This window comes from Dioscorea cayenensis, chromosome 18 (genome assembly GCF_009730915.1).
Source record: "Dioscorea cayenensis subsp. rotundata cultivar TDr96_F1 chromosome 18, TDr96_F1_v2_PseudoChromosome.rev07_lg8_w22 25.fasta, whole genome shotgun sequence".
NCBI lineage: Eukaryota > Viridiplantae > Streptophyta > Magnoliopsida > Dioscoreales > Dioscoreaceae > Dioscorea > Dioscorea cayenensis.
Window position 1 is genome coordinate 22,667,868 of NC_052488.1, and position 15,938 is coordinate 22,683,805.

At 37.4% G+C, this 15,938-nt stretch overlaps 3 protein-coding genes across 3 annotated transcripts in view; 1 reads left to right on the plus strand and 2 right to left on the minus strand.

Moving 5' to 3' along the window:
* The window catches only part of LOC120282945 (telomere repeat-binding protein 2-like), a 4,543-nt gene extending 991 nt beyond the window's left edge, over window positions 1–3,552 (minus strand). The window contains 7 exon segments of the mRNA XM_039289777.1: window positions 222–469; window positions 920–999; window positions 1,087–1,149; window positions 1,317–1,442; window positions 1,623–2,220; window positions 2,299–2,465; window positions 3,334–3,552. Of these exon segments, the coding sequence (XP_039145711.1) occupies window positions 222–469; window positions 920–999; window positions 1,087–1,149; window positions 1,317–1,442; window positions 1,623–2,220; window positions 2,299–2,379 (1,196 nt within the window). The 5' untranslated portion in view covers window positions 2,380–2,465; window positions 3,334–3,552.
* Window positions 3,553–5,183: 1,631 nt separating this feature from the next.
* On the minus strand, window positions 5,184–10,423 carry LOC120282296 (oxysterol-binding protein-related protein 3A-like). Its single transcript, XM_039289074.1, is given in 11 exon segments — window positions 5,184–5,452; window positions 5,454–5,634; window positions 5,782–5,960; window positions 6,264–6,408; window positions 6,795–6,971; window positions 7,130–7,251; window positions 7,469–7,587; window positions 7,670–7,742; window positions 8,388–8,504; window positions 8,795–8,888; window positions 10,105–10,423. Coding segments are annotated over 11 exon segments (1,377 nt in total). The 5' UTR covers window positions 10,209–10,423; the 3' UTR covers window positions 5,184–5,386.
* Window positions 10,424–12,448: 2,025 nt separating this feature from the next.
* LOC120281725 (respirasome Complex Assembly Factor 1-like) lies at window positions 12,449–15,938 on the plus strand. The gene is made up of 4 exons (XM_039288421.1): window positions 12,449–12,772; window positions 12,942–13,045; window positions 15,415–15,544; window positions 15,674–15,938. Exons 1-4 carry the CDS (start codon window positions 12,665–12,667, stop codon window positions 15,710–15,712), a joined length of 381 nt encoding a protein of 126 aa, XP_039144355.1. The 5' UTR covers window positions 12,449–12,664; the 3' UTR covers window positions 15,713–15,938.

Here is a 15,938-nt window from a genome sequence, read left to right on the forward strand (position 1 = left end):
TCTGCTTGAAGATGAAATAGTGTATCTTAATCATTAGATTAGCAAATACTGCAAGATAACCTATTGTGTTGTTTGAAGATATAGACTTCAAATGGTTCGGTTCAGCGTGTACCTAAGAAGTGACTGAGTTAAGACACTTGACAAAGTTTAGATATCATTTATTCAAGAGAGCCTAATGAAAAGGAGTGTCGCAGAGAAACTCTAGTGCCTTCCTCTTTTACCTGGTTAGTTGTTCAGTTGGGTTGCATGGAATAACGCCGCATGGTTCATCAGAACTTGCGGCCTGAAGTTGAGCTGCAGTCGAATTAGTAGGTTCCAAGGCGAATCCCAATTTGCCCCACTTATTGCCATGATAAATTCCAGCTTGGAATAAGGTTTTGCTGTCATCTCTAACCTTCTTCCCTTGGAGACGAACACCCACACGTACTCCACCGCCCAGTATCGCTGTTACTGCTTCCATAACTCTTCCCTGCATTAGAAATTGCAGAACAATGATAACATGTTCTGATTAAAAACAAGACTAACAAACCTATATCACTTTCTACTTATGCCGACAATTTTGAGGCTGTGAATTTTTTAGATGAAAAGGAGAAAACCTAAATCCTTTAAAAACTCAGCATTTAGTTTGCATGCTTTGGCAGTTCAACTTGGAAACAAATGAAATTACGTAAGTTTCAGAAGATGGTAAGTAAAGCATGAATTTTGGGATATTTCAAAAGAAATAGAAGATGAAGGTTAGAACAAATCAGTGAAGGATGATACAGGTGAAGGTCCTAATGCGTAACAGAGATTTTTCTCAAAAAAAAAAAGAAAAAAAGATCAGCTTCTTTCCTGGTTCACCCCCAAGAGTGAGTAGGAAGACACACAAAAGAAATATACAAAGTAAGAATGAAATTTACAAATATAAGAAACTACGCACCTTTAGAGAAGCAATAGTGGCAGTTTCAGGAATCTCAATTAGAAGTTCTGGTACCTTGAAGGACTTGATACTGAGTTTTCCTGTACAGAGAAAGAACAGAAGCTGTAAGGAAAGTATATGTTAACAGCACAAATTCCATGGCGTTATTTCAATAAAACCTAAAGTACCGTGATAGTTTTCAGATTCTTCCAATGATCTATGTGAAGCAACGATGGGAGACAACCTATTAGCTGCCAACAAAGGAGATGAGCTATCAAATCAGCCATTTAGAAGGCACAGGTGAAGTAATGCAAGTGCATTTAAAAGTCAAAAGAACATCCTTCAGGCAAATTGAACAAGACGTTAAATTCTTCAGCCTAGATATCATTTTGATCAAAATCAGAGGTATGATATTCACCTCGAACTGCACCATAGTATATTGACCGCTTGTCAAAATGCCTTCTCCTCTTAAGAGGGCATCTTTGAGTCCTTCGGCGTTTATAACATATTCTCTTACTGTTAAACACCGCATTCTTACCTACATCTAATGACAGGATGAAAAGAAACCTTCAAGTCAAAGTCTGGGCAGAACAAATAAAAGATTAAGAACTTAAATCTTAAGTCACAACAACAAAAATTACACATAATGATCCCGATCAACTCAGCAAGAAATGTTGGCATTCGCTTTAGATAGGAAAGAAAACAAGGAAATCCTGTTGCATACCATTGTAAGGAGGCTCTCCATTCTTTGATATCATGGGGTTAACTCTTGAAAATTTTGCAGCCAGTAACTGTCTTACTCTATTTCCTATACGCTGCTGTGGCCTAAAGGCCTTGGAAGTAATGGTGCTGTGGTTAGTGCACCTGGAATAGTTTTCGTCATCATCTCTATCTACAGGTAGTTCCATATTATCCCGTTGTCTACGGAAGGAACTATTAAGAGGAATGCAATCCTCAACAGAAGGTGATTCAGTGCTGTTTTTTGTGCCAACCAAGGCAGAAGATTTCAAATTCAGTTGCACTGGATCCTTCAAACTGCATTGCTTCCTCAAAGGACAATTCTCCCCGAGTTGGGAATCCTTCAAATCCAATGCACTCTGACAGAAACTTCCCTGCTCAAAACCTTCATCTGTAAACGGTTTCTCTTCAAAAAGCTTTCCATTTTGAGGGGTACTGTTTGAGGTAGGGCAGGAAGTTCCAGTGACGATTTTCTGTGGTGAAAGACTGTATTTCCCCACTAACAATTCATCTGCCACTGTCGCAAGCAAGTCAAACGCGCACATCTGATTGTCATCAACCTTCTTCCTGACGGAACGCTTCCCCTGCAAAAAAATTTGAGAATTTTTTTAAAAAAACCCAGAAAATAAAAATATAGTCATAACATGAAATAAAAAGAAAACCTTTGCTGATTTTGGAACTTGGAGCATCGGAGGCACATGAAAGCCATTGAAATCATATCCCAACCTCTTCTTCAACACCATAACTTAAACTCATACCAAGAAAAAAAGTATCAGTGACATCTACCGGGCAGCATGATCACACCAAAAAAAAAAGGCATTCTTCATATCTAAATGCAGGCCAACAAATTTCATGCAACGCCAACCATTTTGTATCATTCGAGAAAGAACACCATTGGTGGTAGGCGGAACACAAGAAACATGTTACAGAACTGTGATTAGAAGCAGCAAAACTGGATTAAAAATAAGTGCTTTTTATACGATTGCAAAACTTGATCTTTGGATCATGGATTAAACTCAATAAATACTCCAAAGTGTAAAAAACAAACCAAAAAACAAGAACACTCTTCTTTCACAATTCCATTTTACAGATGCCTTCGCCCTTTTAATAACATACCAACAGGAAGCACATAAACAAACAGAGGTACTCAAATCACCACATAAGCTTACATTCATCTTCTTCTATAGCTTAAAACGAAAGATAATAAACTCAGTTCTTGTAGGCGTATGACAAATGAAAAGAATTTTTCAAAAGGAACAACATCCGACGCAAAAAAATCCACAAATGAAGAATAGAAATCTAAGCATAAGTCAGGAAAGATCCAAAAAAGAATAACTTCAGCTTGATTGTATAAATAGAGAATTATATAAAACCAAAACAACATTTCAAACATGAGATTAGATCAAGATTCCACCTATGCCGCCTCGGGATATTAAAGAACCAGGAAAAAAAAACATTTTTTTTATTGTGAGGACAAATAAGATCCAAAAAAAAACCGCGGTTTATGCGAAGTTGGCACCAGATCCAAAATCCAAATTGAAAGAAAATGAAAAAAATAAATTAATATCAAAATTCAGAAACAAAATCGAATTTACTTTCCCAACAGAGCAAACCCTTGAGATCAAAGAAACAATAATAAAAATAATAAAAAAAACAATAACCCTCGCTAATAATGAAACAAGATTCAGTCATCTAACCTTCACGGAATTCCTCCTCAAACCTTCAGATCTTCAAAGAAATGATTTAGAATTCCAACATAAAAATTCCGCCATAGATTTCAACCCATGCTTAAAATTCAGATGCTCTCACGGTCTTCTCTAATCAAAGAATCAAAATCCAACCCCAAAAACCCTTTTTTTTTTCCTCTCTAAATTTCCCACTTTTTTCTCTCCCTCTTCTCAAGATCGCCAAAACCCTGGAAAACTACCACTCTTAAACCCCATTCACGGTTGAACTGTTTGACCCTCTAAGTAACCGGATCAACAAGTAAACTCCCGTACGCACACCGGCTATCACAAGTCTCCCCGCCCTCCGATATTGTTATCCGATATCCATTCCTCCGATATCAGCCACGTGGACGTCCCTGTCGATCGTAAGGTGAAAGAAGGCAGTTTTAATACCCTGGAATTTTGAAGTTACTGGTAAGATGCTGTACTCTTGACCGTGTGATGAATTTATTCAACGGTTCAGATAAAGCAAATCTTTGGTATTACTCGGTAATATTTTTTACTAATATATATATATATATATATTATAAAATATGATTAATTTATTTAGAGTTTGATTATTATTGTGATTAACTCCATGGAAGTGAGAATTTACATTCCTTATTAAAATTGTAAAAGTGATTATTTTGTAATTCATTTAAGAAATGCATGGATTTTCATTGCTATAGCATAGTAATGCATGCAGATTCAAATGGGCGGCGTCTTTATACGGTTCAATTAGTTAACTTTTACATTGATATGCACGGATGAACGGATGTACTCAGCATTAGTAAAGTAGAACGCCAATTATTCAAGCTCCTATTGAAGCAAAAATGATGCTCCATCAATGAATGATAAAGTCATTCTTGTAATAACCCCAATAATCATGATTAAAGGATTAAAACATACCCGCCACTTTCACAAAGTGAGCATGGTATTGTAAAACATGGAGAGTGAGAGATGCTGCAGTGGAATTACTTCTAGAAAGACGAGCATAATTAATTAATTAATGTTGATTAGGGGTGATAGCTAGAAGTTTTGTAATGTAGCATATTTGTCATAACATTAATTAATTAATTAATGTTGATTAGGGGTGATAGCGAGAAGTTTTATAAGATTTCTGGGAAGAGACTTCTTCTGGACGATGTTGGAAAGGGCTAGGTATAATAATAGCCACAAACAGAGAAAGCAATGACTCTTTGTTTAGTTCAATGCTTATCCACAAAAGCAAAGGACCCAACCCCACAATCCCAATCCCAATCCCAATCCCAATCCCAGTGGGTGGCCATCGTTTCAGCTTCAAGCTGCAAACAGATGAACCATCCTTGTCACCCCATAATAATAAAAATAATAAAAGGATGTATACCTTTTCTTTTATATAAAGAAATGAATTATAACAAGCGCACAAAAGGAAATGCCATAACAAGCGCACCGAGAGACCAGACCATTAACTATAGTTAAAAGATTTCAGCCATGGCCCAATGTAAGCTTCATAATCATTGTTAGTTTTGACTACTTAAATTAAAAAAATAAATAAATGCCTAATAAATTTTATACAAAATAATATATATATATATATATATATGCAAAAGTTAATACAAGCAGGATAGATTACAATAGGTTAAGAAAATGGTTTCAAATTTGAATCAGTGTTAAAATAATAACACAACATTTCAGGAAGATCCCCATTTGCACGTGTGCATGCACTCACTCAAGCCAAACATTCCAAATATTGAAAGGCCTAAAAAGAGCTCTTTCAGTTTTCCTTCTCACAAAAAAAATGGAGAATCAATCCAGGTGGGGGAAAAAGGAAGATCGAACAAAATGAAAAGAGATTACAGTTCATGAAACACCATCGCACAAATGAAGCATTGCAGGATTAAATAGAATTTGCCATAATAATTACCAGAGATTATATGAGCCTAGTATCATCTACAAACCCTCAACAGTAAACAATGATATGAATGTCAGAGGACACCACCCCAGCAAATACTAATGAAGCAGATCGAAATCCTAACTCACTGGCCTCAAAGGAGCATATATGTCATTCAGCAGACACATTACCATATTGCCATGGATTGAACGCGATGGAGTTAATATCGACCTCCTCTATGACATCCTGAGCTATCAACTACTGCCCTATGCTCAGTGTACTTACCATTATACTCATATACCTCCAGGTCACCCCATGGTGTTGGAGTAATCTCCCCAGATAAGTCGAACCATCTCGGAGTAAACTTGTGCCCATTGGCCTCTCGGTTTCTTTTTTCGGCCCTCTGCTGTTCCTCCAGTCTGAAATATCAGCATCACAGGGAAAATGTGAATAACATAAATAATAACAGATTATAATGCAGATTCTCAATCAGCCTTCGTTATTTCAAAATGTTTTTACATGGAATTTAAAATTGAAGATATGATGGCTTAAAATTTTGATTCTACCTGCTTTTTTCTGCACCAGACTTGGACATGTCACCTTTTTCAAGAGCATATCTATCAGGCCGCAGTCGTGAATCGGATGCCAATAGCTTCTTGGGTGCTGTCTCGAAGCTGTTTAGCTTGTGAGCAAAATGTGTGTACTGGTATTTATCGTTCGCCGGTGTAGCTGCAACTTTCCATATCTAGCAAAAAAAAAAAAAATTCAAGAATCCAGGGAAAAACGCAGCTATGGTCAGTGACCATAATTACTCAGCTACAGTATCTATAAACTGAACACGTAGAAAAGAAGTAAACAAAAGATCACTGTGACAGTTCTTACGTTTCCCCTGTGCTCAAGATTCTAATAGTGAAAGCAAATCAAAGGAAGTCTTAAGACAATCTGTACTATAAAAGTTATTTTTTCTAAGTAAAGGAGTTCTAATAAATATAATTTTATCCATGCCCTATAAAGATAGAAAATAAAACCAGAGATTCTCAAACTTTACCTCTTTCAATTCTGTGCCAGGAAGAGGTTCTCCTTCCAGATCACAAGGTTGGCAACTCATTGACTCATTCCATTTGCCAGTCATCAATAATTTTGGTTCCTCTGATGCATTATATACATAGCCATCAACTTCATATCGACCAGCCCTGTAATCCAATAAAGCTTCCTATAAATCAGGATAAAGAAGCAACACAAATACTGATCAACCAATATAATAAATACAAATATCATCTGAATGTTCAAAACATTTCAAAGGAATCCAAACTAAAGCATTCGTGGGTCTGACAATACCCTGCTTTTGTTGCATGCTACAAGAGCAAATCTACCACATAACAGCACTAAAAAAGGACCAAGAAACAAGAGTATAAGATATACATGACTGGAAATTGAAAATCACAAATACATGGGATTTGCTAATAATTGGTTGATTTTACCCTTTACATTTTACAAGCACCTCCAATAGCACAATAAGAGAAAAAAATATATATGTGAAACCATACAAAAACACATAACAAGAAAATAATTATCATACCCAAACCAGCCACATGGTTGAAAATATAGCACGGCCTTGTCTCCGGTGGTCAAATTTGTCATAATCATCTCCCCAGGTGAATCAACCCATGTGCGACCAAAAATAAGGTTGTTAACCTTTGTAGGAGGGGGGACAAGATCGAAGACTACACCAGCCTTCTTAAGGGTCACCCTTGTTCTGCAACATCGCAAATACAATTTAAACAAGTCTATGATTTTGTCAGATATTCCTTATGAACATCATTCTAAACTGACAAATTATATACTACAGAAGACAGAACTGGGTAATAAAAGACAAATATGTAATATTGACACCTTTCCTAATTAAAAACTCACCTTCCAACAGGATATACTTCTACTGAATTTCCAAGAAACTTTGTCTTCAATTTAGAAGTGATGTCATAAGTGAAATGCTCATTCTCAGCATGCCCTGCACTCATCGGAGGATGATGACTAATCTGAAATACAAATAATAATAATAAGCTATTGTTGCGCTATTATGGTAAACCTTGTAACGCAATTTCTCAAATACCAAAACAAGATGAGAATACAATTACAGCTAATTCAATACCAATTTACCAAAGGAAACTGGTTGTTCTACAAATTGCATAAAAACAATATTAATTTCACATGATCACAAAAGAAAGCAAAAGCGAGAGAGGCTATGAAACTTACCTGTTCTGAAATGAACGTGATACCATTATGATTGACCATTTCATAAGTTTCTCCAAGGATTGGATTGAAAGGCTTCCACGTCCGCTGATAGGCGAAATACACAGAAATTGCCCATGAAGCTGCAAGCATCAAGAGTAGAAATCACATTATGGATTTATGCACATAGAAAGAAGAAGTGGTAACAAAATAAGATAAACTTACAAACATAGGCCACACGCATGTAAGGATCCTCACATTCATCTGCTAAATCTAACAAATGAGTATATTCCAATATCTGCATCACAGTTGCAGACTGTATTAGATTTTGCAAAGAACTGCTGAAAAGACCATCTCCAAATGAATGGTAGTATCAGATAGCATGTGGATACTTTAGTATCAATTTAAGCATAGGAGAGTGGAACATGGAAGTTACTGAATGCAGAAAGATAATACAAAAATACAAGTTATAATCATAGAAAAACTGCCAATCTATCTGTTTAATATATTGCAGAAGGAAAGGGAGGCCCATCTGACTTCAAATTCCCCAAAGCCCCAGAAAAATTCCATAACATCCTCATATCATGTCAGCAGAACATTTAACCAATCATTTACTTGCAAGGAGTCAACGTCGTTTGACAGAAACAAAGCCCAAAACAAACTCTTTGCAAAACAGCCAATGGCTTTCAGTGAGGCCCTAAATCCTAATTCCTAAACACTAACAGTATCAAAACCTGAAAACCTATTACTCAACTCAAGTATCTGTTAAGGTAATCCGCAACCCAAGTCATATCATGCCTCCATTGAATTGCTTGAAAACCATATAGTACTTTTCAATACAGCAGCAGTTTACCAGATAAAGCCCTTATGAGCATAGGAAAAAAATTAATGATCCCACACAAAGGGAATTTTCACAGTGCCTGTGGGTAGAAGAATCACAAACCTCTGCCATTCTCTGAAGCATGGTCATTGGTTCAAATATGATAACCGGAAGTGTCACCAATGACGTAACATCTGCTCCTATGTATTTGTGCATCATTTTCCAATAACCATCACGGTCCTGCATAAAATGAAAAAGAATTTACACAGAAGACAGAACTTCAGCTAATGAAATTTAATTGCATGGTATATGATATAAAGGTTAAATTATGATGCTCATAGAGCGCAATGACGATAGCAGATTGGCATGTATTAATTATTAAAGCACCTCCGAAAATAGTATCAAGTAAAGAGTGTCAAGATTCACAATTCATGAGGAAAATATGAAGAAATAAAACAGCTAAATTAGATTTAAATATTTTGTCCCCAATATTTGTTCAAGAAAACATAAGGTGGAAAAGAAAGAACTACCTCCTGTTTCCACCTCCCCCTTTGGGCTTCTGCTTCAGCATCTTCAGTGCTTCCTTCAGGGTTTATCACTTCGAGTCCTTCATAACCCATTAAACTGAAAGAAGCAAATTAACTTTGCCTCAATAACAATATAAGTGTAAAACAAAGTAAAACTACTTTCCATCATATAAGATGGAGCCATTGTACAAAAATCTTACAGATAATTTATGGTGTATAAAAAGAGTGCAGATAATCATCAAGAGATGGTCTTCTCATTACCAAAGAAGGCGGGATAGAGTAAATCGCAGAATTTCAAAATACTAACGTTAAAAAAAAAAAAAAAAACATTTGAGTATTCAAAACTATGTACTTAAATATGATCAAATGGAGGAACATATGTAACAACCAGAAATTACAAGGAGAATCTGAAGAGGAATTAATGATGAAGTATTGTGTTAATTTTGTGAAACCGTTATTAACAAACCAAATATCTAGTGTTGTTTTCAGTAAGCCAGTGGCTTCTCAGTAACACGATAAAAATTCATAATAACCTGTAGACATTTATCTGACTTTCTAAGGAAACAAACTATCATAAAATCAACCATTAAATTAGTTCCCGCATATGGCTCCAATAGAATATGGTTTGACACCAAATTACAAGATACAACTTTAGATTCAAAGCATTTCAGATTAAGGTGCTGCCCACACAATTGGCTGGTCAATGAAAAATAATTGTGCCCTAGATACTGGATTCACTATACTATCGAGGTGGTATAGCAAAAATTCAAACTGGATGAAAAAAAAAAATTCACCTGGGTCCTAGGAAGTAATGGCAAAATTTGCGTAAAAGACCCAAAACATATAACAGAAACTGACCATGGTAAAAATCCTGATTTTCAAACTTTATTAAAAAAAACTATGAAACTTTAAAATTAACATTGCTATAAGAAAAACATCTCCAGCTGTTGACATCGAAGGCTCCAAAAACATCAACAGATGTAAGACCAACTATGTCGCGCGGAGAACAACAGGCGGACCTTACTATCTTATAAGCAGGGGAATCGCCATAAAAGATTCATCAAAGCTACTCAAATCAATAATACAATCCTAAAAACCATAATGAACAACTCGTTTCAAATAAATTCCGCCCGATGTTCTCAATAATCAGAGTCAATAAGGATTCAACCACAAATCAGTGAGAATCCCCAAATCCAACCTCAATTACTAGAAATATGACAAAACAAAACATCAAACGAAACCTCACCATGCCAAAACACAAGTCATACATTAAGGAAATCATATAATCCAATCGATCTACAACGGATCCATACCCATTAACCGATTTCTGCATGGCGGAACCCCAGCTCCTGACGCTGGACGAGATCGCCGCGAAGAACCCACCACCTTCAGTGGGCTTCTCATCCCCTGAACGCATCGCCACAAGCCCTAATCCAAAGACGAAGCACGAAGCTCAAGAAGAAGAAGAAGAGAACAACAAGCTTCGAAACCCTGGCGAGATCTCTAGGGCTTTTATATACGTTCGAGAAAAAGGAGATCTAAGACGCGGAGAGGAAAAGAGGAGCCTTTTCGAGAAGGATTTCCGCGCTCGGGTTGGACCTCAACGAAGGCCGGCGATGTTTTTCCCTACTTAAGAACGAAGGGAAGGGATGCAGTTGAGCTGACTCGTGATCCTGCGGAGAAGCGTATGCTTAAATAGTCTCCTCGCTTATCAACTGAGTCGGTTGTCTGGTGACGTCGTCATGTGAGCCTGGTCCGTTAGATCGAGAGGTCGATGTGCGATTAACGAGTTCCGGCGGACCAGTGTGATTTGGGTTGGTTTAGACCTTTGGAGGCACACGGTTGCCGGGACTGGGTTCGTGACACTTTCAAGCTGGCGGCTCGTTATATTATTCGGGTGTGAACGTGAAGGCCCTGGCGTGGGTTTTTGGAATTCTAAATTGGATTATCTAGAAGCATTATATGAAAATTATCAAATTTAAAAATATGATAATTTAAAATGCATCTGATACGACAGCCATAAACAATAAAACTAAAGCAACAATATATATAGCGGCCAATCATTTAAGTACGTATCTAGATTTAAAATCTACAGATGTTTTAGCCGCAACTATTATATCATCATCTAATGACGACAAGCCTTTTTCTTTTTTTCCTTTTTTTTACATGATATTTTTAACACCCACAACTCACACGTCTTCTCTAAAGAGTTCATTAATCAAACGGAGGACTTCGGAATGAATTTGGTTGTGATGCTACGCTGGGAGAGGTGAATATTGGAATATTGGTGAGAACAAGGTTGCATGAAGAGCTTGTCTAAAGGGGGAGCATGTGCAGAAGCATGTGGTGAGGGATGAGATTAGTGATATTGACGGAGAGTCTGGAAGGTTAGCGAGCGGTGATCAGGCAGTGCGGGACTAACTCAGGAAAATATTTATCGTATGAAAACAGAAAAAATAAATTAAAAAAAAAAATCACAACCATTGGATGAGGATTTAATGACTGTAATAGTAACTTCGATGATAACTACAGATCATTTATTTCTCCGGTGCCCATTTGTTCATTTTATTTGGGGATACTTTGTTCGTTTATTTTAGCTGCCAGAGTCGCCCCATTCCTTTCGTCATGTTTGGGGGACATGGCGCTTTTGATTGAAACCATCCTTTCGGGATATGGGGGATTTGATTGTGAAAGCAATTATATGGAATATTTGGTTTGCTAGAAATGACCTTATATTTAATGTAAATGTTGTGCTTGCTTTTGCTACTATCCTCAAATGTGACAGAATAATTTTATCTTGGTTGTCTACTATGGCAGAGAATTCTTCGGAGAAGCTCGATGATTCTATTCCACCATCAGGCACAGCTTGGACCTTCTTGGGTAACTCTTGGAGGAGATTAGTGGTTCCTTGACGGCTGAGGAGGCGTACGATTGTAATGATTGCAAATGAACTAACCCTTTAGTCCCACATCGGCTATGAGATGGAGTCTTTATGTGCTGGTTGGTTGAGTACCGGGGTCTGAGTGAAGTGGAGAGTCGATGTGGGGCACGACTCGTCAGGTTTAGTCGGATGCGCTGGCCATAGAGGGTTCTGACCAGGCTGGTTGGCTGCGCGCTGGGGTCTGAGTAAAGTGCCCTGAGTGAAGTACTGTTCGTCAGGCGTCAATGTCTTGATTGGTGGGGTAATGTAATGATTGCAAATGAACTAACTCATTTAGTCCCACATCGACTATGAGATGGACTCCTTGTGTGCATATAAGTGGTGGGCATCCTTCACCACTAGGCAGGTCTTTTTGTGACACTCTCCTCATCACTTGTGTGCATAACAACGATCAAAGCACAAGCTAGTCTTTCTTCGTTGTGTTGAGGTCTCCTGGTGATCCTATGTTTGTTTTCCTCTATTGTTTTTCTCTTTCTCTTTATGGGTTCTTATATTTGTCAGTTGTGTTCATTGCTAGTGGACGAGTTGCTTTTTGTTATACTGTAGTCATACCTTCATCTAGATGTTATGAGTTTGTCTTCACTTCTTTTTTTTAATTGAAGTGGATTATTTTTTTTAAAAATTTTTAAAAAAAATTAGGGACTAGATAACCTATAGCGATATAGTATATATTTAAACAGTAAACCCGAATCCGATTTAGAGACGCGAAGCACATGTACGCACGTGGCCCCAGCAAGGAAAGAAGCCCGCGCTGCTCTGTTCGCACGTGCGATCGTCATCAATCCATCTCTCGCTCTGCTCCTCTGTAGAATCTTCCAATCATCGTCGGCGTGGTGGTCGCTGGCTTCTCGTAAACTCTAGGAACTCTTCTCCCAAATCCTTCATCTGCGACTCATCTCGATCGATCTCGCCGCTGATTGGCATCGCCGGAGATGAAAAAGAGTAAATCGAGTAAAAACGCCCATGTCCATCAGCAGAATGGCCATGCTCTTCCCTTCAAGTTCGCCAAGTTGCTCGATCCTGAGGCTTCTTGGGACAAGGTCTTCATCTTATTGATCTTCAGGCCGCCTTTTTGATGCTTCGTTGTTTTAATTGCTTCTTGATCTAGTGGTTTTGCGCGTCGATCTTATTGTTTTCGTTCTTCGTAGCTTCACGTTTTGGATTATCAATGTCTTTGTAGTAAGCGTGTGCTTGTTTGCTTTGTTTTAGGATCAATTGGGAGATGTGCTGCATTGGATCCGGCAAGTAGCAGGACTTGTTTGTGGTTTGCTATGGGGCGCGGTTCCTCTCATTGGTGCGAAATGGATCGTCCTGTAAGTCGGCATTATCATGATTTGATGTTTTCATTTTTTTTTGGTGGCAATGGTAACATATATTCTGATACATAGTTTGCAATTAACCGAGGGGAAAAAAATTATCCCTTTATTGATCTCTGTGGTTCCAAAAATTTTGAGTGTTCATGACACTATGAGAATCAGAATGTCAATTTTGTTTCTTTAACTGTAGTGTTTTTGTATTTATTATAAGTAGACACAAAATAAGTTTGGTGATTTTGTACCATTGTCTGTTTATTTGAGTGAGGAGTTGTTTAAGAATGGGATTAGCTTTGAGGAATTACTGGTATTTGGTTATCACATAATAGGTCTTTAAATATATTCATTACGGCTGACTTCTGATATAAAATCGCAATATCAATTTAAAGTAATTCTCGTGGGAATTGAGGTTAGAGTTTCTAAACATCCCAAGCACTGCCATTAGAAGCTACTGGCTTCTTATGCTAGTTATAATTTACATATGAATTACACTCCTGTGAATGAAGACGTTTTGCTTTCAATCAGTGTGGTACCTTCATACCAGCCTTTATGATGAGAAGTCTGAGATGTGTGGGATGTTTTAGTAATTTTATGCTCCTGAAAGGAACATGTTTTCTTGAAGAAAAGAGGGAAGCAACAATGGTCTCATTCTAATTGAAGTGGTTTATCCATCTTTTCAATAATAATAAAAAAAACAATGGTCTCATTCATCTTCTATTATACCAAATATTAGAGCAACTGAATTGCTTCTGTGAATGAAGATGATCGGGTCAAGAGTATGCTTCATGTTGGATTTGAATAGAAATAGGGTTTATGCATAATTTGTTATGTAAGACGATGCTGAGGGTGCTTCTTTTGATTTTCCTTAATTTAAGTCTTCAGGCATTCCATCCATGCAAAAGCCTTACAATGGCTTAGATGATACAGTACAGATTATTGTCATTTTCTATCATACCATGTAGCTGTGAAAGACCATCCCTGATGATGTTATGTTACCTCTTTTAGGTATTTACTTAGGGGTGGCAATTTTTGACACGACACGTTTACATGACACGACACGGTCTTAGGAGGGTTTGGGTTTGGGTTAAACGGGTTAGTGTCATAAACGGGTCGACCCGTTTATGACACGCCTAAATTAAGCGGGTTCGTGTCATAAACGGGTTGACACGTATATGACACGGTTAACCCGTTTAATATGAATAGGTAAATGTGTCTGATAGTAAACTTGATAAATTAATTGAATTATTCTCACGGCAAATATGATGTTTAAGTATTTTATGTTTAATGTTAGTTTGGATTTTTAAAAAAATGTTTTGATTAAAAATTCGTGTCGCGTGTCGTGTCGTGTGGCGTGTTAAACGTGTCGTGTTTTAAACAGATAAACATGTCGTATTGACCTATTTAAGACTTAAACGTGTTAAACGTGTCGTGTCGTGTCGCCACGGGTTTTAGACGTATCGTGTTTGTATTCTAAAAAATTACCCGTTTAATAATCGTGTCGTGTTCGTGTCAGGGTTAAACGTGTCAGATTCACAGGTCAACCCGACACGAACACGACCCGCTAACCCGTTTTGCCACCCCTATATTTACTGCCAATGTATTTCTTTTTAGCTTAAGGGGTGCTGGGACTTCTTTAATCTTGAAATATGGGCCTTTTTGTACTCTGTTGTCATGTAAACCTTGCTGCTTCCTGCTTACCTAGATAAAGCGTTGAAGAATTCGGTCCTCTTCCTGTCTTAGAGTGAAGAGTTTACAACTTCTAGCTTGATGTTCATATTTTATTTAGGTTGTACTGTCTCAGTTCTTACATTCTGGATAACAATAATGTAATAGGCGCCTCCTTCCTATGTATAGCTATCTCAGCTTGCACAAATTTCAGTTGAACTGGTTCTCCTAATGATACGCTGTTATTAACCCCAGGCAGTAGCTATTTTAGGATAATTTTTTGTCAGTAACCCATGATGCTTTCACATGAACATCCCCTGGGTTATTTTCATCGATTTTGGTTCCATTTCCATGTTAAGGCAAATGCTATGTCTCCCTAGGTCAGGTTCTTTATGCTGTCTATAGATGTTTCTGCCAAGTGACTCTTTTTGTGCATTCTTCCATTGAAGTGGTGCTCTTTGATTGTTTATTGTTTAGTATTTCTAAGCAAATAACTTGGTATGTCTGACAAATAATTAATCCCCTATACTTGCATTGATCTTGTAAGTGTAATTTCCTGAACTAAAGACTGGCTTGGTATTGATAATTGCTGACATGTGATGGTACAATGCATGCGAACTAAAAAGGACTCAGTTTGCCTTAATTCTTCCTAGCTGCCAAGTTTCTACTATCATAATTTCTCAAAGCTATCATGCTGTCATCAGATACCTGGTGTTGTCTTCATCCATTGTCTATGGATACTATGCGCACATTCTTAAAATTGATGAAGAAGAATTTGGTGGCCATGGAGCACTACTTCAAGAGGGACTCTTTGCATCATTTACGCTGTTCTTGGTAATATCCCTTGTTCTCATCTTTCATCCACGGTCTATGTTCTGACCCCCCTGATGCATCTTTTACACCATCTCATTTTAGAGACAACTTTTTAAATAGGGTCAACTTTCTGTTCTTGTTTGACTGCAGCTAGCTTGGATTCTGGTATACAGCTTGGCACATTTCTGATTAGAACATTTGGGAAAGTCTATAGTCTGTTCATCATCATGGTTAGTTCTTGAACAAATGGAATAACTCGGATAGCCACAGCATCACTGCTTACCACCTGCAAACAGGTTTCCTGGCTTTGTTGCTTTGCATACTTAGATCGTTCATTTGAGATGCATAAGTGCTTAATTACATTACGATCTTGACTATTTCATTCATATTTTACTATTGGAGTTATTCTGCATTA

What these genes read in the sequence shown, in the direction of transcription:
- LOC120281725 (XM_039288421.1), top strand. Translation starts at nt 12,665, where the DNA reads ATGAAAAAGAGTAAATCGAGTAAAAACGCCCATGTCCATCAGCAGAAT. An exon ending in GGTGCGAAATGGATCGTCCT is followed by an intron (nt 13,046 to 15,414) that starts GTAAGTCGGCAT and finishes TGCTGTCATCAG; the next exon opens with ATACCTGGTGTTGTCTTCAT. An exon ending in CATCATTTACGCTGTTCTTG is followed by an intron (nt 15,545 to 15,673) that starts GTAATATCCCTT and finishes GTTTGACTGCAG; the next exon opens with CTAGCTTGGATTCTGGTATA.